The sequence below is a fragment of the Microtus pennsylvanicus genome, chromosome 7, assembly GCF_037038515.1.
Source record: "Microtus pennsylvanicus isolate mMicPen1 chromosome 7, mMicPen1.hap1, whole genome shotgun sequence".
In the NCBI taxonomy this organism is placed as follows: domain Eukaryota; kingdom Metazoa; phylum Chordata; class Mammalia; order Rodentia; family Cricetidae; genus Microtus; species Microtus pennsylvanicus.
The window spans coordinates 9700811-9726808 of NC_134585.1; the positions used below are offsets into that span (position 1 = coordinate 9700811).

At 53.6% G+C, this 25998-nt stretch overlaps 2 protein-coding genes across 10 annotated transcripts in view; one reads left to right on the plus strand and one right to left on the minus strand.

The window, feature by feature from the left end:
- The window catches only part of Col18a1 (collagen type XVIII alpha 1 chain), a 108720-nt gene extending 84761 nt beyond the window's left edge, over positions 1-23959 (plus strand). For 3 of the 5 annotated variants that reach the window (XM_075979865.1, XM_075979862.1, XM_075979863.1), the window contains 31 exons: positions 118-171; positions 322-480; positions 943-1005; positions 1758-1784; positions 3409-3540; positions 4061-4123; positions 4962-4988; positions 6139-6174; positions 6718-6789; positions 7068-7103; positions 7363-7452; positions 8838-8867; positions 8969-8995; positions 9308-9370; positions 9612-9686; positions 10537-10563; positions 10762-10815; positions 11166-11240; positions 12397-12465; positions 12865-12907; positions 13399-13461; positions 16310-16353; positions 16666-16794; positions 18031-18175; positions 18266-18339; positions 18621-18752; positions 19894-19926; positions 20921-21166; positions 21749-21946; positions 22478-22593; positions 23595-23959. In XM_075979865.1, the coding sequence (XP_075835980.1) occupies positions 118-171; positions 322-480; positions 943-1005; positions 1758-1784; positions 3409-3540; positions 4061-4123; positions 4962-4988; positions 6139-6174; positions 6718-6789; positions 7068-7103; positions 7363-7452; positions 8838-8867; positions 8969-8995; positions 9308-9370; positions 9612-9686; positions 10537-10563; positions 10762-10815; positions 11166-11240; positions 12397-12465; positions 12865-12907; positions 13399-13461; positions 16310-16353; positions 16666-16794; positions 18031-18175; positions 18266-18339; positions 18621-18752; positions 19894-19926; positions 20921-21166; positions 21749-21946; positions 22478-22593; positions 23595-23808 (2616 nt within the window). In that variant the 3' untranslated portion in view covers positions 23809-23959. The remainder of the gene's footprint in view (positions 1-117; positions 172-321; positions 481-942; positions 1006-1757; positions 1785-3408; positions 3541-4060; positions 4124-4961; positions 4989-6138; positions 6175-6717; positions 6790-7067; positions 7104-7362; positions 7453-8837; positions 8868-8968; positions 8996-9307; positions 9371-9611; positions 9687-10536; positions 10564-10761; positions 10816-11165; positions 11241-12396; positions 12466-12864; positions 12908-13398; positions 13462-16309; positions 16354-16665; positions 16795-18030; positions 18176-18265; positions 18340-18620; positions 18753-19893; positions 19927-20920; positions 21167-21748; positions 21947-22477; positions 22594-23594) is intronic. The other 2 variants (XM_075979861.1, XM_075979864.1) reach the window with 1 other exon arrangement.
- The window catches only part of Slc19a1 (solute carrier family 19 member 1), a 30274-nt gene continuing 16728 nt past the window's right edge, over positions 12453-25998 (minus strand). For 4 of the 5 annotated variants that reach the window (XM_075979872.1, XM_075979873.1, XM_075979875.1 and 1 more), the window contains exon 6: positions 16229-16575. In XM_075979872.1, coding sequence (XP_075835987.1) covers positions 16270-16575 — 306 coding nt within the window. In that variant the 3' untranslated portion in view covers positions 16229-16269. Of the gene's footprint in view, positions 12567-16228; positions 16576-25998 lie in introns of those variants that run through there. The other variant, XM_075979880.1, reaches the window with a different exon arrangement.

The window sequence follows — 25998 nt, forward strand, 5'->3', positions numbered from 1 at the left end:
TGCCCCACCTGCCATTGCAGGCATCTTTGGGTGGTTAGGGGACAGCTGGGTGATGCTATCTGGTACTCGGGATGATGCATTTATGTCCTGTGGTGGCTTCTCTCGCCCTTCCCTCAGACCTTCATTGACATGGAAGGTTCTGGTTTCAGTGGTGATATGGAGAGCCTCAGGGTAAGTGGCTGCACCCCACACCCACTGTCACTGGGCAGGATGTCTGAGACATTAGGGGGGACCCTTGGGGGTGGGGCAAGACTAGCAGGGGATGTGATCATTGTCAGCATGCCTATATATTTTATGATGGATTGTATCTCTCGTGTCCAGGGCCCACGAGGCTTCCCTGGCCCCCCAGGACCCCCTGGTGTCCCAGGACTGCCTGGTGAACCAGGGCGCTTTGGGGTCAACAGCTCCTATGCTCCAGGACCTGCAGGCCTTCCTGGTGTGCCTGGGAAGGAAGGGCCCCCCGGATTTCCTGGCCCCCCGGTAAGTTCTGCTGCCTCCCCTCCCCAGAGCATCCTCTTGGCTAGGAACAGGGGAGGGGAGAATCACATGAGGTCTCTCGCTGGATCTACCTCAGGATTCCCATGCTCCAGTCTCCACACCTCGAGGTGGAGGCTGGTCTCATTTGGGGTCACTCTCAGGATTGGGCGGGGAGGCTACCCTCTAGTTCTAGGGTACTGACACACTAGGTGACTCTGGGACACACATTTACCCACTCTAGACCGAATGGATGCATGAGCCTCCCAACTTAGTTTCCCCAGTATAATCAACAGCTCCATTAAAGAGCACACACAGGGGCTTCTACATTGTACTGTCTGAGCTGTGCATACACCGGGGTGGGGGGGTGGGGGGGTTATATCCCGGCTCTCGGAAAGGCTGGGTGCGAGCTGTTACCTGCTCACCATGGATCCTGTCCACCCATCTCTTTGTTCTTCTGTCCCCCAGGGACCTCCAGGTCCTCCAGGCAAAGAGGGCCCACCGGGAGTGGCTGGCCAGAAAGGCAGTGTTGTAAGTCAGCTCCTGTGGTGTAACTCAGCACACACTTGTAGCCAGTGGGTGGTGGGCACTGCGTGCTTGGGGTCTGTGGAGAGTGTGTGCCATAGGGTGAGCCCATGGACATAGCCTGCATCCTCAGCTTAGGAAGGTGCTTAGTCGTGGGGCCGGCAGGGCTCGGGTTCAAGTCAGGGTCTCCATATGTGGACCAGCAACTTAGGGGGCGGCCCTTCATTTGGTTTGAAAGGGTGATTTCAGGTTTCAGTGTAGCTGGATTGGTAGATGTCTTCAGAGGCCGGCCAATCTCTGCTGACCACAATCTACTGTGGTCTTGGGTTGCCGGGGGAGGGGGGTCAGATGGAGAGCTGCTCCCACCACTTCCTGGGATGGGATGAGGAAGACCCGCATGCTTGGGGAGCATCAGAAGGTCCTTTTAAATGGACTATTCCCAGAGCTTGTCTCTGATTTTAACTAAGCCTAAATGGCTCCCCGGCTCAGGAGGTGTTCTGAGAGGCATTCATGGGGCTGGTGGGCTTAGGGGCTCTGGCCTTGGGCTCTCTGGGCTCCCCTTCCTGAGCTTCCCAGAGGTTAGCGTCCCTAAAAGACAAGGGAGGGAGCAGGGATAGGGCCTGAGAACACTAGAGTCAGCATAAACCAAAGACAGGATCCTGTGAGGCAGGCAGTCACCATGGGCTGTTGGTTTGTTTTTCTCTGATTGCTACATACATGTCTGAATTTATTGTAATCCTATCCTTTTTCCCCCATAGGGCGAGGTGGGCATCCCAGGACCCAAGGTATGAGTCAATTTTCATTCTGGCAGAGTTGGGGCTACCTGCTTGATAAAAGTATTTAGGCAGGATGTAGGGGGCACCAGCCAGTGAATGCATAGTCTGTGTGTGTGTGTGTGCGCGCGCGCGCACACGCGCATGTGCGTGTGGCTTTATCTACTCAGTTCTGTTCTGCAAATGCAATGGAACCAGAGGTGCTGGGTTTAGAAATGAGCTCCCAGTAGGCAGGTACAAGGGAAGGCTCCCTGGGAATTCCTGGGGTGCCTCAACCAGGGACCTCAGGATGTTAGCGGCCCAGTTCATCGAGGTCCTCAGTGGCACTCCCGGCATCCTCACCCACTGTTGCACAGGGAACGCCATGCTGGCTCTCCTGTGTTCTGAGAGGCATCCTGGCTGGTGTTCAAAGAAAAGGCTGGGGCTGATAGAAGAATCCAGTGGGGGGGGGAGATGAGAGCAACAGGGGCATCAGAGGGCAGATGAACATGTCAGAAAGAAATAAGAGATGGGCTGGCGTGGGCTGAGTATGTAAATCTGCACGCACGCTTGTGTCTCTGCACAAGACACTGGCATCTACACTCAGGTGCTCCCGTCTGTACACGCGCACGCCCTTGTATCTGCGCACGCACACAAGGAGAGTCTTCCAGGATAAATAAATGAAGTGTTTTACTGAGGTTAAAGAGGAAGGTTCAAGAGTGAACCGCTGTACCTGGTACCCACCTGAAATGGAGTAGCTATATCCATAGCTGGAGATCCCACACCCACATAGACGCCTGCATCCTCATTATTTCCAGAGGTACCCAGAGGTGGCATCTTGTATAGCCCAGGGTGTCTTTGAACTCAGCTAACCCTTTATAAGAAGGTTCACGCCAAGCGAGGCTGCCTGTGTTCCAGCTGGGTTCAGGACATCTCTCATACAGTCACTTGTGCCTCTCAGCGGCCCAGGAGAGAATGGTGGTGGTCTCAGTTCCCACTTCATAGAGGTGACTTGGCTGCCAGCAGGGTCCCTGGGGCATGCTGGCCTACCAGGTCCAACTTCAGGGCTAACCTGCTTGGAGTAGGGCTTTCTGAACCAGGGCCTCTCTCTGCCTGAGTGCCAAGTCCCTGCCTCAGTCTGCTTCCTTGATCTGATCTCTCAGACTCCTAGATATGACCTGTGTTTGCTTCTGCTCCCAAAGTTCTTCAAACTCGCAAAGTCACAGTAATACCTGTGCCTATGTTACCCCAAGCACTTGGTGGCTACAGGGTCCCCTGCAGACCCACCCTGAACCTTGCTCTCCCTGTACCTTCCAGTGGCCTGTCCCTCCTCCTTACCTGCTTTATCTGCTTCTTGCTATCCCTGTTCTCAACTGTCAAAGAGCTGGGACCCAAGGTTACAGGCTATGGTGGACAGCCTGCTTTGTGATTCTTGAGCTGTGGCCAAAGCCATGACGTCAGGCTTGTGTGCCTGTGAATCTCACTTCACCCTGTTGTTTTAAGTCAGTGAGTTGCCTGTATGGCTTTTGTGGCAGGTGATTTATCTCTGGGTTTTCAGGTTTTTGAAAAGCATTGCAAGGAAGTGCTTGTTCGTTGCGTTGCCTGTAGCTTAGCTGAGGCCCGGAGCCACGGTAACCTTGTCCTTCTGTCTGTGCAGGGGAGCAAAGGAGATCTTGGGCCTGTCGGTGTGCCAGGAAAGACTGGCATGGCTGGACCCCCTGGGCCAACTGGACCACCAGGACCTCCAGGCCCCCCGGGGCCACCAGGACCAGGATTTGCAGCTGGATTCGTGAGTCACTGGGGGGCCCCCAGAAAGCCTGGGCCATACAGCTGCCTTTCCTCCAGACAGCTCACAGCCTGAGCGGAACTCCCTAAGCAGGGCACAGCTCTTGTCACACGTGGGTTTCTCCTGTTCCCTTCTTTGGGCTTCCATGTGTGATCCCAAGTACCTGAATGGGTTAGATCTGTTCTGGGTTGGCCTCACTGCACTCAAAGCACATGTGTTTAGGCTCAGATGTCTGTGGGTGCTGTTCCCAACCCTTCCATGCTGAAAACCTGCCTATGAACCCAAGTACAATTTCTCTTGCACACACACAGGCCAAAGCCCTGTGACTGAGTAGGATGCGTGCCCACTAGGGTTTGAATAACACACACACACACACACACACACACACACACACACACACACACAACCCAAGCTCTGTCGGTCATCCACTTCCCTTTCCCCCCATCTCCTTTTTCCTGGCCTCAGGAAAGGCTCCTTCTTAGTAAGGCTCAGTCACTGAGCGTCCCTCTTGTGCTCCCTCCAGGATGATATGGAAAGCTCTGGGATGCCCTTCTGGCCAACAGCCCGAAGCTCCGACGGGCTGCAGGTACTGCCTGTGGGCTGGGGTAGGAGGAGGGTCCCAGGCCAGTGGTGTCTTTGGGACAGCCTTATGTAGGGCAAGGAACCACCAGAAGCCTGGGGATGTGAGCCATAGTACCCTCCACCCCAGAAAGACCTGCTCACAAACTGTCCCTAGGGGTGGGGGGTCGGTGTGGGGTGGTGACAGGTAGATAGGCCTTTCCCTCTCTGATTTCTTCCATGGCTGTAATTTGAAGAAGTGACAGATATTTGGCCAGAGTAGACTTGAGTTAGTGGGGCATTTAGGGGAGTCACCCCAAGTTTTTCTGTTGACCTGTGTGTAGTTTGGATTAGGTCAGCAAAGAGGAGCTGAAGTCCCAAAGTCCCCAAACGGCAGGTACATCAGGGCCCTTGTGTGCAGGCATACACAAACTCTACAGCCCTGCCTAGGATACCGCTTTTCCCTGAGGAACAGCAGTATGTCCTGGAGGACACCAGGCTGACCTCTAGTCTCTGGGGCCACCACTGGCAGATGCTACCGTGACAGTAAAGTATCATTATTGTTGCTATAATTCTTTGTAACTTTTTCAGTATATAGTTTTATTTTAAAACAATTTCAAATGTAGACAGGTTCTAAGGACAACAGAAAGAACTCCCATGTAGCTTTCAACCGGGTACTCAGTTAAAGTTCAGTTGCCCCCGTTATAGCTTTTACAATAGAAGGCTCTGCTTAGAGCTCCCGTCACGCCAGCCTTGTGCCTCAGTTTTTGTTGTCCCTGGGGTCATGAGGTTTGGAAAGGGCTAATGAATGTGGGATAAAGCAGATCCAGGTCACTCACTAACACTTGTTTCCTTTACTCTGGCAGGGACCTCCGGGGTTGCCAGGACTCAAGGTGAGTGAGGGAGGCCTTTCTTGGAGAGCTGCCTAGCAAGTTAATACATTGTGAGCTCAGCATGAAAGTTTGCAAAACACAGCAGGCGGTTTCATGGAAAAATAGCCACATGCCCCTTCCCGCGCACTGAGCATTAGCGGGGTCATGCCCTATCTTTCCAAGCCCAGGAAATGAGATTCCTGCCTGTACACATCTGAACCATGCTAAAATTTTGAGGAGACTAGAACCTCTCGATGGTTCTCAGCTTTAGAGACCCGTAGGGTGGTGTCCTCTTCCCCTAGAGGATCTTAGAGTTTTGTTCTCTGCTCCCCATGTCATCCTTAGGGACACCAGCCACAGACTAGGCCCCGTCCTTGGCCCCCACCTTCCCTTGCGCTCCAGTCAGGCTCCCCAGGGTGGGGGCAAGGGTGGAGAGCAGCAGAATAGTCTCCACCAGGGTGTCCTTACTGCCTAGCTGGCCTCTGCTGTTCCCTACTTCTAGAATGCTTTTCTGTGACTTGCAAAACACTGAATGAACATTTCAAAGGATGGATTTTTAGATGGGCCCAAATTGGATTTTTTTTTTCTGAGTCAGGGTTTCTCTGTGTAGCACTGGCTATCCTGGATTATGTAGATTAGGCTGGCCTCGAACTCAGAGATCTACCTGCCTCTCCTTTCTAAGTGCCGTGATTAAAGGCAGACTTTTTTTTTTCTTTAAGGAATCTCTTTAGAGGACTTGTTTCTTTTTTGTCATTGTTGTGTTTGTTTTGTTTTGTTTTGAGACAGGGTTCCTCTGTAGTCTTGGCTGTCCTGGAACTAGCTCTTGTAGACCAGGCTGGTCTCGAACTCACAGAGATCCTCCTGCCTCTGCCTCCCAAGTACTGGGATTAAAGGCTTGCACCACCGCTGCCCGGCTAGAGGACTTATTTCTTATAGTGGAGATGGTGGTACTTGCTACCAGCTTCTACAATATCAGGAACTATCCAATCCCCATGATGCTAGGATATATTTTGTACCTTCCACCAGTGTGGGCCCCTGGGTCACCTAGGGTTCTAGAAGGGCCCAAGTGCTGGGGCCGGGATATCCTGGGTGATTAACAAAGGAGTATGTAGCTTGGTTTGGGGGTGAGCCAGCTGACACCCCAAGCTCATAGAACTTTTTGTCCACTTAGGGGGATCCTGGAGTGGCAGGGCCACCTGGAACCAAGGTAGGTACTTCCCCCAGGGTGGGGTATATATTGTCCACTGGGGATGGAGAGGGGCCTGTAAGGACCAGCAGGCATGCCCCACAAACCTCATGTGTCGAGCACATCTCAGAGGCAGCCCGAGAATACCAGGCATGGAGTGAGATGCCTGTACAGTCCTGGCCTCATTCTCCCTCCCGTCTTGCCCTCACTGTTCCTTATACTTTTGTTTCTTTATAATTTAATGTGCCTGATTCAGAGAAAACTACCTAGGTCAAGCCTCTCCGCCTTAGGGCACAACCCTATACACCCGCACCAGTTGTGGGAAATGAGCTTCCTCCCCTCCCCTCCCTCCATCCCCTTCCCTGCTACTATCCTCCCTGTCTTAATCTTCCACATCCCATATGGATGGCATGTTATATCCATGGAGGGAGATATATCCAGGGGCTGAGCCAAGCTGCAGAAACCTAGGCTACGGTCACACCCATGGTTGCTGTGACCTCCTCTCTGAGAGTCTCTGCTGCCTGCTGCAGGGCTGACTCTGGCCCTTCTATTTGTCTGTCCCAGGGAGAAGCTGGAGCAGATGGAATCCAGGGCATCCCTGGCCTCCCAGGAAGAGAGGGTGCAGCTGGGCCCCCGGTGAGTGAGAGGCGAAAGGCGTAAAAGAAGCCCCCAGGAAGAGAACTGGCATCTCAAGTGGCCCTTGGGGTGTCCTAGACATCTGTGTCCCCTACCTGCTACACTGTGGCCCCTGGAGCCAACTGCAAGGCTGGACAGGGTTTGGGTGCCCATCTCTATTCTCCAAGGTTCAAGGCAACACAGACTCCCCGTCTGCATTGGAAGCCAGGTCCAGGTAGGCTGGTACCTGAAGGGATTCTGGTTCTGTCTACGATGACCCATTTTCTCTGTCTCTGCAGGGACCAAAAGGAGAGAAAGGGACCCAGGGAGAAAAGGTGAGTGTCTGTAGCCTTAGGTGTGCAGTGAACAGAGTTGAACTGCTTAGGCCTCAGGGTGAGGAATCCCATCATGCCCCAGCTTCAGGCCTAAGCCACCTGGCCACCCATGAGACCTCAGAGAGTTGAGGAGAGACCCTTAAGTCAGCAGGGGTAGCTCTCAGCTACTGTCTACAAACCTAGTACCTGGGCTATGGGTAGGCTCTGGGGTCCTGGCTGGAGGAACTAGAATGTTTACTTCTCTACGGTTCTCTTCCAGGGAAACCCAGGAAAAGACGGAGTGGGGCTTCCAGGCCTCCCTGGCCCCCCAGGACCTCCAGGGCCTGTGGTCTATGTGTCAAATGAGGATGTAAGTACACTGTGGAATGCGGCAGGGCTCATCCCTCAGTCTAGGGACTGCCCATCGTTGACCTAACTGTGTAGTAATAGGAGCAGCGGGGCTGCATCCCCAGCACCCCGGCCACCTGGCTAGCTTATACCCTGAAATAATTACACGGACACTGTATTCTTTTAAACACTGCTTGGCCCATTAGCTCTAGCCCTTACTGGCTAATTCTGATATCCCGATCAACCCATTTCTAATAAACTTTGTAGCACCGGTCTTACCGGGAAAGATTCAGCATGTCTGACCTGGCAGCTTGCTTCATGGCGTGCGTCTTCCCCGGGAGAGGGGAGCACGGCATCCCTGCTCCAGAGAGCAGAGCTGTTGAGTCTGAGCTCACTTCCTCTTCCTCCCAGCATTCTGTTCTGTTTACTCCTCCCACCTATGTTTTAACCTATCAGGGCCAAGCAGTTTCTTTATTGCTTAACCAATGAAATCAACAGATTGATATATGACACTCCCACATCATAACTGCATCAGAATGGCGTGAGGAGCCCTGGCTTCTCAAGAGAAGGCCGTGCTGGCTAGAAGCTCTCTCCTTGCTAAAGCTTCTTGACCTTCTTGGTTGTAAAGGCTACCGCTGCCCTTTTGTGGTGCCTACAGTAACATAGTCAAGTGGCGTCGCCTCAAAGTCAGTGGGTCCCTCCGAGCCCCAACGCAGAACCCGGTGGTCAAGCTGCTGCCTGTGCTCAGTTCTCTGCAGCAAGAAGCCCAAGTCTCTGGTTGTTAGATGCAGGGCCCACGGGAGCTGAGACCGCAGGGAACAGGCCGCCCTAGACAGAGCTAGAGCTTGGTTGGGGTGACAACTGGGCTCAGATCCCAGCTACAGTTGTCAACAGTGACCCTGGCTGGTTACTTCACATTCTGCAGCCCTGGTACCCTCAGTTCTGAGATGGGGACAGTACAGTCCTGGGAGAAAGGCACTGAACGGTCACAGGGCTCTGGGACCAGGGGAAAGCCAGAAGCAACAGCTGGTCCTCTTCATCCAGGGGCACTGGTATGAGAGTGAAGCATTAGAAAAGCCCCCAGCAGGTGGGGCTGCTTGCACGTGGTGGACTGGAGTGTGTGCCCCAGGCTAAGTGTGTTACAGGACTGGAGAGTGAGGCCAGCCCTAGCCGCTCCATGCTGGGAGGAGGATCTTTCATGGGAAGGGGACTCCCCAGGAAATGGGTCACTTGTCACCTGGGCACCTGCAGAGAGAACCCAGGCATACTGCGGAAAGCACAGGCTTTTCCTAAATTCCACTTTGGACTTGCTTTTGTGTGCCTGTGGCTAGTGTGATACAGGTGACTTTAAACTCAAATGCAGCTTTCTTTTCCTCTACTTTTTCTTTCCCGATGGCGTGGGGACAGAGAGCAGTAGTGAGCACACCAGGACCTGAGGTAAGTGCCATCTTGCTTCCACGGAGGGTCCCGGGGAGCTGGGTTAGAACACCCGTGAGAGCGGTGTGTCCCCAAAACTCACGGTACCTTTCTTTCCACAGGGCAAGCCAGGGTACGCAGGCTTTCCTGTAAGTGGCTTTGCTTCGGAGCTGCATGCTTGCCCAGCAATGCTCTACACTGGGGGGTGGGTATGGGTTCTGCTTGGTACACACAGGATGGTAGTGTAAGCTTGGGTCATTGTCCTTGAGGACATGATGCTATCAGGAAGATAATGGGGGCTGGAGGGTATCGCATGGTGCCCTCGCCATTTATAATTGTTCAGGACACTGAAGGGGCTGCCTTGTGAACAGTGAGCAACCACAGGGACAGAATATGTGGGAACATGGGGTCCAAGGGATATTGGGTCAGGGACCCTCATTTCTATCTGGTCTTCATTGTAGGGACCTGCTGGGCCGAAGGGTGACCTGGGTTCCAAAGGCGAGCAGGGTCTTCCAGGGCCCAAGGTAAGGGGCTGGGGTACCATCTGCTCCTTTCCTAGGAACCACAGACCTGCTCCTATGGCTCCTGAGGCAGGCTGGGCCCTGGGGGTACTGGGACATGACATCTCTATTACCTTAACTCAGAAGGCTCCGGTCACAACCTTCCCACGTAGGCCAGGACCCCCTTCCGCTCTGTTTCTGTCTTGGGGGTATCTGAGGCCTTATGGCTGAGCCCTGACCTGTCCTTCCTGTCCTGCCATTTCAGGGTGAGAAAGGCGAGCCAGGTGCTATCTTTGGCCCTGATGGCAGAGCCCTGGGCCCTGCCCAGAAAGGAGCCAAGGTGAGAATGGGGTTGGGGTTCCCTGACATTGTGAAGACAGCATGAATGGGGGCGTCCTGACAGAGAGGCAGGATCACAACACACTCAAACCTTTCCGGAATGGGTTTCCCAAGCCCCCCATAGCCTAATTCTGTTCCCCTCCCTTTGCCTCTTGCAACCATCCTGGGTGTGTTCTCACTACCCCAAACCTGCCAATGGCTTGTGTTATCCCCTCCTGCTGTGGCCTAAGCTCACCTATACAAAGGTTGGTGATATAGGCCATGGCCCAGTGTGCTCATTCTTCCGCCTGGCCTTTGCCTGTGGGAGATGAAGGAGCCCAAGGCCATCATGAGTAAGCAACCATCCACCCTGTATAACCGAGGTATCTAGACCTCCTCCTTCCTGTGGTCCTGAGCTTGCAGCAACCTGAGCCCAAGCCTTTGCTCGGCTGGCAGGACTTGCTCCTCAGACCGTTTTAGACTTCTACCCCAGCAGGTCTTCCTAAGAAGGTTCCAGGGGAAGGGCCTTGGGAAGCCTTGGTGGCTATGAGGAATGGATCCTCGTTGGCCTACAGTGTTGTCAGGGAGTGAGCTGATGATTCCTCAGGCCCAGAGAACCCCCTGCTCACAGAGGCTCTGTAGCTGAAGAAGACCTGGGTGACCTTAGCTCTACATTGTCCAAGCTGGGTCCCACCTTCACCAACCCAGGGCGCATCCATCTGTGTCTCAGACCAGACCTGGTCCCAGTGCTGGTTTCTGTCCTGTCCTGGCATGGCCAGCAGCCTAGCACATCCACATGGGTACAGGGACTCCAGAAGGCAGTGGGCAGGGTTAGCCATAGCTCCCTGACGTACCTCTGATTCTCTATTCAGGGAGAACCAGGCTTCCGAGGACCCCCGGTGAGTAATGCCCTTTTGTTTACACTGGGTTCGTGGCCCAGGGTTTGTATCAACTGCCACATTGAAAACATGGGGAGGGGGTTGGTTACCTGGATGACAACCGGTAGTTCTCAGAGATGGCAACCCTGGCTCTTTCCTGGGATGGTCCCCTCCCTCTTCACTAGGAGACCTCACTCACCCTCCACATTCTCTCTGTAGGGTCCTTATGGGCGACCTGGGCACAAGGGTGAAATCGGCTTCCCTGGACGGCCGGTGAGGATTTGGTGGCCTACAAGTTGGACATAGTGGGTGGAGAGCACCTGGGGCCTGCAGAGGGCTGGGCTCTGGAGAAAGTGGACAGCGGCCCCTCCTGTCCTCCCCTTGGGTACAGCAATCATATCTATGTGGCCAATGTCTTAATACTTATCTGGGCTAAGAGTACACTTCATCTGTCACCCCATAGAAGGCCCTGGGCAAAAAGGGGGCTCTGACCTGGGACCTTCTAGTCAGTCTCCTTCCTCCTCTAGCTTCTGGGCAAAAGTGTGAAGGCTTGACCCAGGAAGGAGGGGGCTATGTACGGGCTGTCCAGTACCCAACAAGCCCTGTTACTCTGTTCTGTTCAGGGTCGTCCCGGAACAAATGGATTAAAGGGAGAGAAAGGGGAGCCTGGAGATGCCAGCCTTGGGTTCAGCATGAGGGTAAGTGTCCTGCAATGGCAAATGGATGGCTTGGAACACCAGGGAACAAGAAGGGCTAGGTCAGGGCCTCTCAGGTCATCTAGCAGGCTGTTTGAAATGGCTGATGATGTAGCTAGACATGTTTGTCCTGTCTACACTTGCATAAATACTCACATGTGTTTGTGGGCACACTCACAACTACATGCACATATCTGCATGTTCCTATACCCGAGAGAGAAACATGGGGTCTTAGGGCATACCTTCTCTGGATCCACCAACTCAGGTTTGTGTCTTTTGGAACATCTGCTGCCTTAGGGACTTAAGGGATTTTGTCTCATAGCATCGCTTGCCTTTCTACTGGAGGCAGCCACTCAGAGACTCAGGGGCTCCCCGCCCAGCGTGGCTGTGTCCAGCTCTGACTCCCACCTCCCACCTGCTTTGCCCAGAACAGAGATAGGAACGGGAATCCAGATATGAATACTTCGGAGAGTTCACATTTGTGATGATCATGGCTGCTGCTGGTTTCTTGCCAGCTGCCTCCCCTGTGCACTAATGCCTACTAACCCCGTGCAAAATCAAGAGCCAGCTCCGGCGTTTGCAGAGCTGCAGGACCGGCAGTCACTGGCCAATCTCATCCATCCCAATGGAAAAGATTGGCTCTTGGATTTTATTCTCAGCTAGGATTTTTTAAATCAGGTTAAATACCATTTTCCCTACAGGGAGTGTATCCCGTAGTCTGAGGCACCTGATGCTCACAGCCCCCCCCCCCCCCCCCCCCGTGGAGCTGTCCTGGGGAAGGCGGGCCATGCAAGGTACCTGGTCATGCCAATTCCTTACGCGGGTCCTCGAGAGGCCTTTTGCAGAAGCAGTGTATAACCGTCAGAGCATGGACCAGGCTGTCCCTTTCATTCAAGTCAAAGCCTTCTTGAGGGACTTAGCTGCTCCTGAGGGATCTCAGGAGAAGTACAACTACTGGCCCTGGGCAGGAAATAGGCAGGCCCAGCTGGCAGGCACATGGATAAGTCAGCAATACAGTCTTGATTTTTACATCATCAAACGCATTCAGCTTTCTGATCTGACCACTTCTCAGAAGAATTTCAGACTATGTCTGCTACCCTAGTCTACACTGATGGTTAGCTGTGACCTTGACTAACCAGAACCTTCTGTCCCTCCACAGGGATTGCCTGGCCCCCCTGGGCCTCCAGGCCCCCCAGGTCCTCCAGGAATGCCCATCTATGACAGCAATGTAAGTGGCCAGAGCTTCATTCTCCGGAGGCTTCTCTCCCATTGCTGCCTCTGGAATCCTCTCTGGGTATCTCTGGAATGGGTCTGTCGGGTAGGCTGCACCTGGGGGCAGTGGACAAGCAGTGAGTCCCCACAGGAGTAACTCTGCGGCTTGGAGACAGCCTCAAACCCAGCCTTAACAAGGGGAAGAGGTGACCTATGAGGGCAGGTCACTGTGACAAGGACTCTGGACATAGACCCTGGCCCCGTTCAGAGTGCCTATGGAAAGGGTTCTTGTTTGGTTCTGGAGAGGGGCCCTGGGATTTCTTGCCTTGGGGACCCTGGTAGTCTTGCTTTCTAGAGCACTGTCCTTCGGCACCCCCCTCCCCATTCCCACCCCCTCCCCGCTTGTTCTTTGTAGGCGTTTGTGGAGTCTGGTCGACCTGGACTACCAGGACAGCAAGGTGAGGGCACTGGGGATCACAGTGCATGCGGAAGTCTGGGGCTCCGGTAGGAAGATGGCAATGGGATAGTAACCTCAAACTGATTAGGAAAAAGATGAAGCTGTGGGACTTGACTCTCTGCTAACTCTGGGTATCCAGTTCCCGGGTCACGTCCTCAAGCCTACCCTACTCCTAATAGCACACACCTGGCATAGCTGTCTAGGGAGTCTAACTAGAGGCTCTGGTGCCGGGCATGACCATCCAAGATTTCTCAGAGAAGTGCAGGGACAGCCCCAGCCATCTGTCAGTAGGGACATAGAGCAATGGCTCTCCCCAGCACACACATTTGCTCTTCATGAGTTCTGATTCTAACTATGTCCCCTACCCCCACAGCCTTCCACAGCCTTTCTGGTCTAGCCTCAGCCTATGTACACAATAGCCAGGACTGGGGACATTAGTGGGAGGGGCCTTGACCGGACTTTCCCTGATAGATTTGGGGTCTTTTCCCCTAGGTGTGCCGGGGCCTTCAGGACCAAAGGGTGACAAAGGAGAGGTGGGCCCACCTGGGCCTCCAGGTGAGCATACTTGCATGGTCTAGGCTGAGGGTTGTGGGGTACAGCCAGCCCCAGGGTGGGGCACTAGAACCTGGGGGTGCTGGATACCCGTTACGCCATGGTTGCTGCCCAACGCTCTGGAGGGGCAAAGTACATGCTTTCTCTAAGTTCACTAAGTCCTGAAAAGACCTGGATCTAGGGACCAGTCTCCACCAAAACCATCTGGGAAAGCAGGATAAAAGTTGAGATGCTTCCTGTGAGATGGAGGGAGGACCAGCCGAGAAGAGAGCTGAGGCCACTCCCTTGACCCGCAAAAGCATTAGCACTCATGGGCGAGTGGGATGCCTGCTCAAAACCAGCCCGATTCTCCCCATCAGCATCACTCAGTGTGTGGTGTGGTAAAGAAGACACAGGCACTGGAACGAAGATTGAACCAGAGATGGAGAGACCAGATCCCAGGCCTCCTGGGAAGTGGGTACCAGGCTGGGACCAAGAATTAAGAGTGTACCATGCCCCAAAGCTAAAAGGAAAGAGAATCATCTCAGAGAGCAGAGGGCTCTCTGGGTAAATCCTGGGACACAAGAGTTCAGAGAACTGGGGGAGATGATTTCCCCCAGGACAGCAAGAGTAAGCTGGGAGTGGCCATCTCAGCACCTTGCCGATGGAAGCACAGATTGAGAGATGAAATCCACAGAGGGAGGACACAGCGAGGGTCTAGCGTGCTTGTCACTGGAGAACCAAAGAGAGACAGCAGTTGAGGGCAAAATGGCCCAGGGTTTCGAGACTGAGAAAAGATTTGCAGTGTTTCTCACAGTGAAAAGATGCACAAGAAGACCGTCAGAGGTGAGAAAAGCCGGAAGACCCTGCGCGTTTCAGAACATCAGAGGGAGGCTCATGCCACAGAATTCCACAGCCCAGGAGTATGACTCTGCACCAAGAGGGTGGCCTAAGCAGCAAGCAGCCTGATGTGCAGTGCGAGGCTCCTGGGAGAGACAGAAGCGGTGCCCAGAAAGGGGGAGGCAGGCAGTAGCTGACCAACACAGCAGGAAGAGGACAGGCTGCATGGCCACTCCCGGACTCTCTGGAGCAGTCCTTCTGATGTTTAGCTGAGGTCAAGGGTACAGATGAACTTGAAAGAAAGCCAAAAACAGAAGAATGTGCCCGATGCACGGAAAAATGATATAAAAACACAGAGCAAAGCTTGGTGCAAATCCAGACAAAGAGGAAGAAGGAGCCCAGAGCAGAGGCACGTAGAAAACAGCGGGCAAAATAGATCTGAACCCCCAGGTTTTCAGCAGCTGAACATGGGCGCTTCTGTTGGCAGTTGGATGGGAGTGGACTGGCTCCCGAGAGAGACACAGAGAGACCTCTCCCTTAGGACATGGGCAAGTTAGAGGATCAGGATAGAGGGAATTGTCCCAGGAGAAGGGAGCAAGCAATGGTCGGCCAAGTGTGCGTGTGTGACCGAGTCGATCTTAGGAAATAAGGCTGGAATTTAAGAAGCTCTCATCTTGATCCAAGTCCATCTGCCAGAATAATCCAGTAACTGAACTCGTGTGTCTACAATCACAGAACCTCGGGATAGGGAAGACAAGGAAGAAAACCATGCCGTCATTGGAAAAAATTAACCTGGAGTTGGAAGTGCTCAGCAGCCACCAATGCTTGACTACATCATCTCTGGCCATATGCCAGTCACAGGGACTAGTCCCTGCAGGCAGAAGCGTGTTCTGCAGGTTTGGGGGGGGTAGTCTCGTGAATCTAGTACAAGCCCGTGGTGAGGGAGCACCTTCATTGGAGGACTGCCCCAGCAGCAGCCCTGTTCCGGGCAGCTTGCACGTCAAAGGAGAAGCAAAAGACCCGAGCAGCCTGGGGTGGTGATTCTGGCAAAGCCTCTCTCAGCTGAATAGCTGGGTCCTCTAAGTCTCCCATGGGCTGGGTCAGTGGGACCCCTTGCTCATAGGTCATGGAATCCCATAGACTATGGCCCAGTTCTACAGAGGTCCTAGGACAGGGGCTGAGGCTTGGGTCCTCCTAGTGGCTACCGTCATCTCCAATCCCAGGTGACACACCTGTAAGATGGCTGGGCAGGGGGTGGGCATGGAATCACTGCTCTTGACCATCTCGTTTAGCAGCAAAGGGCCTCCAAGATAGAGACTCCACAAGGACATCAGCCTTGCAGGAAAACCTGACCCAAGGTTGCTACCCCTGAAAAAAGGGGGTTAACCCCTCTTCACAAAATACAGCCTTAATTGGAATGTTACTGTGCCTCCAGGCTGAGGTCCTGGGAAGCAAACGTCACATTTGATGAAAACAGGAAGGCATTTTAGAGACAAAAATAAAGAAAGTCATGTTTTATTTATGTATAAAATAACAGAGATCAAAGAAGAGTAAAGAAAAAATCCAGAGATGAAGTTAGTTCTTTGAAGATGCGCCCCTGCAAACTCACAGAGACAACAGGGAATGGCTTAGAGGAGGGACCCTGGGCCTTGCTGACTCTATGCCTGCAAGAACAGGAACAGGCTTCTTGAAGCAAGGGGCCTAGGGAAAGAAGAAGCCAGTTTACACAGATACCAAGTCTCCAGTGTATCCTCCCTGAGGATCTGTGGGGTGACAGAAGGAAGAACTGCATCTCTCCAGGCCACCGGACAGACAGCCATTAGAAAAGCCAATGGCTGGTCATAGACATTTACAGGTGCAATTCTGCAGAAACACCATGACAAAAAAAAATCCATTAACCAGGAGTAATTTAAGAAGATGTGTGATCCTTACACAAATCCATGAGGGCGGGTGGGGTAGGGGAGGGAAGTACAAACCATAGAGTCGATACTGTCATCTCGGTTCGCTTCCAACCTCCCTTTCTACCCTGCAGGGCAGTTCCCCATCGACTTCTTCCACCTGGGAGCGGAAATGAAGGTGGGTGAGATTGCTGGTCAAGTTGATGGGGTGGCTGGTGTCCAGGCAGGTGCCTCTGTCCCTGGTGACAAGAGTGTACTGACATTCAACCAAGCCACTTTCTTTTCTTCGGGCTCCATGAGGAACGCTGGCCTTACAGTAGCGTCCTTCCCTCTGGACACTCATTGTCCCAGGCTGGTGGGGGTGGAGTCGAGACAGCAGGAGGTGGGAGCCGAGCTGAATCTGGAAGGGGACCAAGGAGGTGCCATGACTCATGGGGCCAGTGCCAGCCTGTCATCCCCACCTGGCTCAGATAACCACTTCCACCTGTAGGGTGACAAGGGAGACCGAGGGGACACTGGACAGAAAGGAGAGCGGGGAGAACCTGGGGCTGCTGGTGGTGGATTCTTCAGCTCAAGTGTGCCTGGACCACCTGGCCCACCTGGCTACCCTGGGATTCCGGTAAGCCTGAACCCCAGGCCTCCTGCAGGCGTCCACACATCATGCCTGGCTGTGCGCCCTGAAAGACTCAGGCCAAACCCTGCAAACTCAGCTGCCTAAGACCCCACATCTGTTGGCTCCTCTGGGCACAAAGCTGGGTGGACATATGGATCCTGGTGGCCTCACTTGTTCCTCGTGGCCACTCTTCCTGCTCCTACCCATCTGCTGATGTCCCTGGCTTTGGGCAGCACTGAGTAGACTCCAAGGGTGTACCACCACAGTTGAGCAGACTCCAAGGGTGTACCATCACAGTTGAGCAGACTCCAAGGGTGTACCATCACAGTTGAGCAGACTCCAAGAGTGTACCATCACAGTTGAGCAGACTCCAAGGGTGTACCATCACAGTTGAGCAGACTCCAAGGGTGTACCATCACAGTTGAGCAGACTCCAAGAGTGTACCATCACAGTTGAGCAGACTCCAAGAGTGTACCACCACAGTTGAGCAGACTCCAAGAGTGTACCACCACAGTTGAGCAGACTCCAAGGGTGTACCATCACAGTTGAGCAGACTCCAAGGGTGTACCATCACAGTTGAGCAGACTCCAAGGGTGTACCATCACAGTTGAGCAGACTCCAAGAGTGTACCATCACAGTTGAGCAGACTCCAAGGGTGTACCATCACAGTTGAGCAGACTCCAAGGGTGTACCATCACAGTTGAGCAGACTCCAAGAGTGTACCATCACAGTTGAGCAGACTCCAAGAGTGTACCACCACAGTTGAGCAGACTCCAAGAGTGTACCACCACAGTTGAGCAGACTCCAAGGGTGTACCATCACAGTTGAGCAGACTCCAAGGGTGTACCATCACAGTTGAGCAGACTCCAAGGGTGTACCATCACAGTTGAGCAGACTCCAAGGGTGTACCATCACAGTTGAGCAGACTCCAAGAGTGTACCACCACAGTTGAGCAGACTCCAGGGGTGTACCATCACAGTTGAGCAGACTCCAAGGGTGTACCACCACAGTTGAGCAGACTCCAAGGGTGTACCATCACAGTTGTCATGAGGGCTGAAGGGAACAGGAACACTGGGAGGCCTTGGGGATGGTTCTTTGTCCTGGGATCACATCCCCAGCAAAAGGAGCCCTGTGGTAGGTAGGGCTGTACTGGCCTTAAAGGTTCCAACTCCGGGGCTATGAGCAGATAGTCCCAACCTGGCGCATGCGGGATACAGTGGAAGGTTTTCTTGTTGTTCCTAGGGTCCAAAGGGAGAGAGCATTCGGGGCCCACCTGGCCCTCCTGGCCCTCAGGGACCTCCTGGTATTGGCTATGAGGGGCGTCAGGGACCCCCAGGACCGCCAGGACCGCCAGGACCTCCCTCGTTCCCTGGTCCTCATAGGCAGAGTAAGTAGGAAATGGGAAGTGGGCCTGGGTCACTGAGGGCTACCCATGGGGCCAGGAGTTCCCAGCTTTATCTCTCTATCTCTCTCGTAGCTGTCAGTGTTCCTGGCCCTCCAGGCCCTCCTGGCCCTCCAGGTCCCCCAGGAGCCATGGGTGCCTCCGCTGGGGTAAGTGTTTAGTTGGCCAAGGTCTGAGGATCTGGATTAGGACTGGGGAGGTGGGTGGCATCTCAGGAAGTCCTCCCCATCAGTCAACTGGGTGCAGAGACCAGTGTCTGGGATCATGGGGTCCCCAAGGTACCCACTTCTACAACCTCTACTCCTCCTTCTTGGGGATAGCCTGACAAAGATGGGTGCCTACTGAGAGTCACCCTCTGGTCTCCCAAATCCTGGGAGCTCTGGGTGCTCGGGATAGTAGGTTCGACATTGGGCTTGGGTTGGGGTTCCAGCAGGTGAGGATCTGGGCCACATACCAGACAATGCTGGACAAGGTACGCGAGGTGCCGGAGGGTTGGCTCATCTTCGTGGCTGAGAGGGAAGAGCTCTACGTACGTGTTAGAAATGGCTTCCGGAAGGTGCTGGTGAGTTCTCAGGGACCATCCCCCCAACAGCCACAAGAAGGATGAAGGTTTTCTTAACTTTAAAGAATAGTGAGCAAGTAATTTTGGGGTTAGCAGTAAATGAATGTTTATTAGTTACTTTTATCATTGCTGAGACCAAATTCCCAGCACCTTAAGGGAGGACAGGTCACTTTGGCTCATGGTTTGAGGTACGGTCCTTGACAAAGGTGCAGTGGCAGGGATGTGTCAGACAACTGGTCATATGGCTTCTGTCGTCAGGCAGCAAGCAGATAGGAAGTGGGGCTATGACCTACTTCCTCCAGTGAGTCTCTACCTCCTAAAGGTTCCACAATCTTCCCAGACAGCACTGCCAACTGGGGACCAAATGTTCAACATAACCCTGGGTTAGGTTGGGGGCAGAGGGGGGTAGAGTTCACATCCCACCCACAGCAGTGTAACATGAGGTAGGGTCCTAACTCTAGAGCCCAGGTGGCTCATGGCCAAGGTCCTTAGCTGTCCTCTACAGGGCATGCAATGCGACAAAGCATCAGGGCTCGTCTTGGCATGGTGGCCTCAAGATGCATGAAGGCTACATATGCTCTGGAACCCAGTACTGTGTTACATAAACACCACTGCGGGGCCGGCCAGATGGCTCAGTGGGCATAGACACATGCCACACAGACCTGTCAACCTGAGCTTGATTTTAGAACCCACAAAAGGTGAAAGGAGAGAACCAGTTCTGCAGAGCTGTCCTCCGACCTCCACACACACATCCTGGCATGCGCACATGTATATTATGAGTAGACACATACGATAATAAACACCACTGTGATGAATGCCCTTAGTACTGGTGGGATGCCTTGAAATGCATGATGGCTGCTGGGTACCAGCTTTTGGGTTCTGCGTCTATGGGCCTGGCAGACCTGTTTTTTAGTGCCTTCCTGATTACACCCTTCTGTCTGGCCTGGGAGAGTCTTTGGCGTCAGCAGTAGGTCTAACCAGTGCCCACTGTTCACTTACACCACTGTACACCAGTGAGGTGTGGTCACATCCCTGTCTCTCCATAGGCCTCTTCCAGAGGGAGGGGCCGTGGGAAGAGGGTGACAGATGAGAGGCTCTGGCCTGAAGCCTGCTGTAGTAACCCCCCTCTGTTGCCTTTCAGCTGGAGGCCCGGACAGCTCTCCCACATGGGACGGTGAGGAACCTTTTCTCTCTGTGTGGCTGTTAGAAGTTAGCGTGGGTAGCAGAGCTCGGGGAAGGTCACATGGTTCCTTGAAGTCCAGGAGCCAAATGCGTGACTGGAGGTTTGTGATCATTCTGTGCAGTGTACAGGACGATCTACAATAGCTTTAGTTTTCAGCTTGGAATGAATGGATTTATAAAGTATACAACAAACAGAAGTAAAAGAATAAATAACAGAGTATAGACAGATAAATAAAGCATTTTCAAACTGGGTACTCAAACATTTGGCAGAAATTGATGATGGGGGGCGGGGTGCTATAAGGCAGCCAGCTGGAGTTCCCAAGAGAGTTCTGGGGAGGTGACGTCACCAGGCTGGGCATTCACAGCAGCCAGCAGAAACTGACTGGGGAAGTTGGGGCATCAGCTGGAGTTCCTGACTGAGCATTCTCCCCATGGCTGAGCTTACGGCTGAGCTACCCACAGCTGACCAGGCATTTATGCCACGGGACAAACAATGGTCACCTTGGTTGGAAATGGCTCACTTTCTAGCCTTCAAGGGCACCGTGTTTTACTCTTGGGCTGCTTCTCTTCCCTCCATGCCACACAGTCGGTGGGGCCATCTCCAGTTGAGGGACCTTGGAGGGTACTTTGAGACCAAGATGCTTGGGTGTGAAATGGGGGCGGGGGGGGCAACTTCACTTCCAGAGCCAGCTTCTCAGTGAGTCCAAACATGTGACGATTGACTAATACAGTGTAGGGTCTTAGCCTGAGCAGTAGCCAGGAACCCCAAGGAGGCTGTGATGAGTGACAACTGTCTTCCAAGCACAGGGAGGACTGGGGACCTGCACAGAGGGCAGTGCCACCCATTCAAGTATCTCAGGCTGCCTCAGGGTCCAGCTCCCTTCCCATCACCTTGGGCCCAGTCCTATCCAAGAGCACAGAACAGACACGGGAAGGGATCGTACCAGATGAGGAGCTACTCCAGGCACTGTGTACTTCCTTCTCAGGGCAATGAGGTAGCGGCTCTGCCCCCACTGGTACAGCTTCACGAGGGCAGCCCGTATACCCGGCGGGAGCACTCCTATTCCACCGCTCGGCCCTGGCGGGCAGATGACATCCTAGTCAACCCACCACGCCTGCCAGATCCACAACCTTACCCTGGAGTTCCACACCACCACAGTGCCTATGTGCACCAGCCGCCAGCCCGCCCCACAAGCTCACCTGCTCACACGCACCAGGACTTCCAGCCAGTGGTGAGTGTCCAGGGTTGAGGGGCACGTGTTCATCCAACCCTAGTCCTGGCAGGATGGAGCGAATTCCCCCAGAGCTGCCAGAGGAAATACTGTGGACAGAGATCTATGGGCGAGCTTCTGATTAATGTGGGCTACGCATCCCCTTAGGCCAGGGACTTGCCTTCCCTCTGGTGCCTTAATGACTGTCCATGAGATCAAACACCTACGAGCCAGTCCCTGCTAGTCCTTAATATGGCAGAGGAGAAAACACTGGTTCATATGTGTGCTGTGCCTCTGCCCTAGAGGATGCTGGGACAACCAGGGATGGGCAGCTGCTCCAGTCCCAGCAGACTGAACTGGTCCCTGTCACTGCTCATAGCTATTTTCAGCTCTCTTAGGGAGCTGCTGGAACCACAGTGCCTCAGACGTCCTTTGATATCCTGGACTGAAAGGGGCCAGCTAGGGCTGCTTGAAGGCTTTCACTGAGGTTACTGCTGTCTTGCACACTCAGTGGAGTCTGCCTGTGTGCCCTGTGCAGCCTAGAAGCTAGAAGATTACATGTGACATTGCTTATGATATAATCCTATGTGACCCTTCCTGCAGCTCCACCTGGTGGCACTGAACAGCCCGCTGTCAGGTGGCATGCGTGGCATCCGTGGGGCCGACTTCCAGTGCTTCCAGCAGGCCCGAGCCGTGGGGCTGGCTGGCACCTTCCGTGCCTTCTTGTCCTCTAGGCTGCAGGACCTCTACAGTATTGTACGCCGTGCTGACCGGGGGACTGTGCCTATCGTCAACCTGAAGGTGGGTGGAGTCTGTTCTGAGAAGCCCATAGCATGTCCCCAGATGTACCCATGCCTTATCCTTAGGTGTGAAGTCATAGTGGGATCTCAAAATGCCCACAACAGTCCCCACAAAGCTCCTCTAACCCTATAACCTCCCAGGGCCCTGGTTCTTGTCCCATGGATGTTTCTAGTGGTTCCTGTTACTGACCACATAACTCAAAGTGGCCTGGAACCATTTCTGTGTGCCACCTAGCCTGGCCCTTTGCCACAGGATCTATCGTGTGGCTTTATTCCTGGGTCTTTATGATAAAAAGAGCTGGGATTCTTGATGTTCTTATAGCAGTATTTCCCAGAACCAGTGATGTGGACTGAGAGATCCCAGTGTCTCAGGCTCAGGAGGGCACCTATGGGTCTCACCCACTGTGATGGGGTGTACCTTTGGAGAAGGGCTTCCTCTGCCTCAATGTGTTCCTTGGTCTCTTGTGATTGCCCTAATACTCATTCCTCTGGCCTGATGTGACAGTGGCTGAAGTCTGCTTGTCTCCTGTAGGATGAAGTGCTATCTGCCAGCTGGGACACCCTGTTTTCTGGCTCCCAGGGGCAACTGCAGCCTGGGGCCCGCATCTTTTCTTTCGATGGCAGAGATGTCCTGAGACACCCAGCCTGGTAGGTCTCCCAGCATTAGATGGAGGGTGTCAAGACCTCTATCTCTAGACTGACACAATCTATACAGAAAAATCACAGGGCTGGAGAGATGGCTCAGTGGGTTAGAGCACTAGCTATTCTTCCAGAGGACCTGTATTCAATTCCCAGCACCCATAGGGCAGCTTATAACTGTCTGTAACTCCAGTTCTAAGAGATCCCATCCTCTCACACAGACATCCATGCAGTCAAAACACCAATGCACGTAAAATAAATAAATAAACCTTAAAAAAAAAGTCACAGACCCTTAGAAGACCATGAGAATGGCTGGCCACAGTATGTTCAAACACTACCCAGTCAGCACCCTCAAAGCCATGGCAGGTATATTTGTTCATCACCTGTGACTACTTAAATTAACTCTACTGCTCACCATGTAAGTGTCATGGAAAAGGATGGATTCTGCAAGACAGCTCCCGTGCCCTTAGCCCTTGGTCACAGAATGCACCGGAAATGCTAACAAACAGCTGGGCTATCTTCAGAATGGCATCCTACCCAGGGTCTCTACACCTGGCAGCTCAGACACCTGTTCCAATGACTGTGCTCTCTGAAGGGTGGTTCGGGGAGCTAGACAAAAGTCCCTAGGCGGCAGTTGAGTCCTGACCATCTGCTTTCCCCACTCATGAGGGCCCTCCTAGCCCCTACATGAGCAGTGGGCAGAGCTGAGTGGCTAAACCCTGGCACCAGGGTTCACTCCTAGCATTTATCAAACAAGAGTTTCAGAAGCCAGGTCTTGTCGGTGGGTTAAAGGCTAGCCCAGAGGTCCCCTGGCTCAGGCTACACCCCAACACCCTCTTTCTCTGCAAGAGTACACATCTGGGAGGTGACCTAAGTCCTTAAGGGGCCCTTCACTGTTCCGTCGTCCCACTGCCCCCAAATATAGCGGCTGTCCTCCCATCTTCTTTGCCCTAGAGGGCAGACCTGGAAGGACAGGCCTGCAGGTTGCTGACAGCCTCTATGCCTTGCAGGCCTCAGAAGAGTATATGGCACGGCTCAGACCCCAGCGGGCGCAGGCTGATGGAGAATTACTGTGAGACATGGCGGACTGAGGCCAGTGAGGCCACAGGTCAGGCCTCCTCCCTGCTGTCAGGCAGGCTGCTGGAACAGAGAGCTGCAAGCTGCCACAACGCCTACATCGTCCTGTGCATCGAGAATAGTTTCATGACCTCCTTCTCCAAGTAGGGCCTCTGCCAGCTAGAACGGTGGACAGGGAGGCACAGGACGGACACAGTGCAGGGAGCATCTGGTCAGCGCCCAGGGCCTGGCTGGGATACGATCCTGTGTAGTTCACACTTTATGTAATCCTCAAGAAATAAAAGGAAGCCAAAGAGTATATTTTTTTAAACATTTAAAATAGACTTCCTGCTCTTCCTCTCCCATTTGAACTGGCCAGGCTGGGGTCACAGATCTTCCTCCATGCTTGGTGGAGCTCTAGGGCGAAGTCAGGCCATAGCTGGGTGTCGGCAGGGGACTGCCCTAGGGTTGCTGCCCCAAACTTGCTGACTTTCTCTAACCTGGCATCTTTCCGGGCACAGAGCCTTTAAAAGGCAGTCCCATGTGCGTCCTGGGGACAGACCCCAGGACAGCGCAGGGCAGCTGGGACTTTCCTCTCAGCACCCAGTGACTGCCAACAGTACAGGCAGGCACCTGCTCACCCTGGTGCTAACTGGGACCACCCATGCTCTTTGGTGGGAACCACCTCTCCTGCTTCCCCCTGTCTCCAGTAACAACACTCCCCGCCAGAGCTGGTTTCCAAGCTTAGTACTCACTGTGACGACTGGATCTGAACCCTGTCCCGTCACTGTGCAGAGGCCAGGAGTGTGGTCAGGCTTAGCCCGCATGCTCATTTTGCTGGGGGCCAGACGCGACATGGGGCCCACCCTCAGGCTTGTCTCTCAGACTGGCCTCCCTGGTGATCCATGAGATCCCATCCAGAGTGAAACCCAAGCTCAACCAAGGCCAAGAGCTAGGTTCCGAGAGCACCCTGTCCTTGCTCACCAGCCCGAGGCCCACGAATCTTGCAGCAGCTGCACAAAACACCTCTCTGACGGAGAGACATGTGTGCTCAGGGCCACAAGTGGCCGATCAGAGCCACTATGCCTGCCTCAGGCTCTGATGTCCAAAGATGGGGACAAATCCAATGGGGCTAGTTCTGTGACTGTGTGATATGAAGCCATTTCGAAGAGGTACCAAATAAAAGTGACCTTTTATACAGACACTTGGTTTATAGCTGCCTTCCCTGTTACGAAAAGGACAAATCATCCAAAATGAGACGTGGGAGCCTCTGTCCCTGCGCTCCCCAGCTGGAGGCCCACAGAGGGAGTACAGGTGAGTATGGATATAGTCATGTGTCCATGGATACGGGCCTCTACAAACAGACAAGCATGTGTACATGTGGTGGCACACGTGGTCAGGTGTGTATACACACAGGTTTGGATGGGTAGGGTATACAGAGACTAGGCACAGTTAGACACAAATGTGCATGGTTGTCACAAGGGTGCAGAGGTATACAATGGCAGGCATAAATGTGTGTGTGTTGTGTACGTATGTGGTACACAGAGGTGTGCATGGTATGCCTAGTTACACAGATGTTTGTGCACATGTGTACAAAGGCATATGCAAGTGTGTATGTACAAGGTGTGCGGGCATACACAGGTATACAATGTATTGCACAGATGTGTCCAAATGCTGTCAGTACCCGCCATCTGGTACCCAGCAATGCACATGAGGTGACTTCAAAATCATGTCGAGGAGGCTAGAGAGATGGCTCAGCAATTGAGAATACTTGCTGGTCTTGTAGGGGATCAGCGTTCAGCTCCCAGCACCCCCATGGCAACTTAAATCCCATCCATCCATCCATCACCCCAGTTCCAGGCAATCTGACACCCATTTCTGCCCTCCACAGGCACCTGGCACATATGTGATACACACACATACACACACACGTGCATGCACAAGAAAACACTCAGAGGGATAAAATAAATCTCCAAATTTTGCAGAGATTTGTTCACTGGGCCCAAGACCCTCTTGTAGTCACTATTTCATCCCGAGGCTGACTCTAAGAGACTGTGCTTGCCAAACAGAGAAGGCCATGTCCAAAGCCTCCAGCCAAGTGGAGAACAGCTGGTGGCTGACAGAATGGCCCAGGATAAGTGAGGTGACTGTCTTCAGCCAGTATGGGTCATCAGGTGAGGGCTAAAAAGCCGCAGGCCAGGGTGGGCAGGTGCTGCGGGGGAGGGCTTTGGCTGCAAGAGGCTCATCTTGCTGCCCCGGGTGAACGGGCATAGCAGGGGTGGCCACACACTATCTCTGCCTGAGGCAAAGGACAAGGCTTGTGTCCATCAGTCGTGTCCTACAAGATCCCCAAGCCCA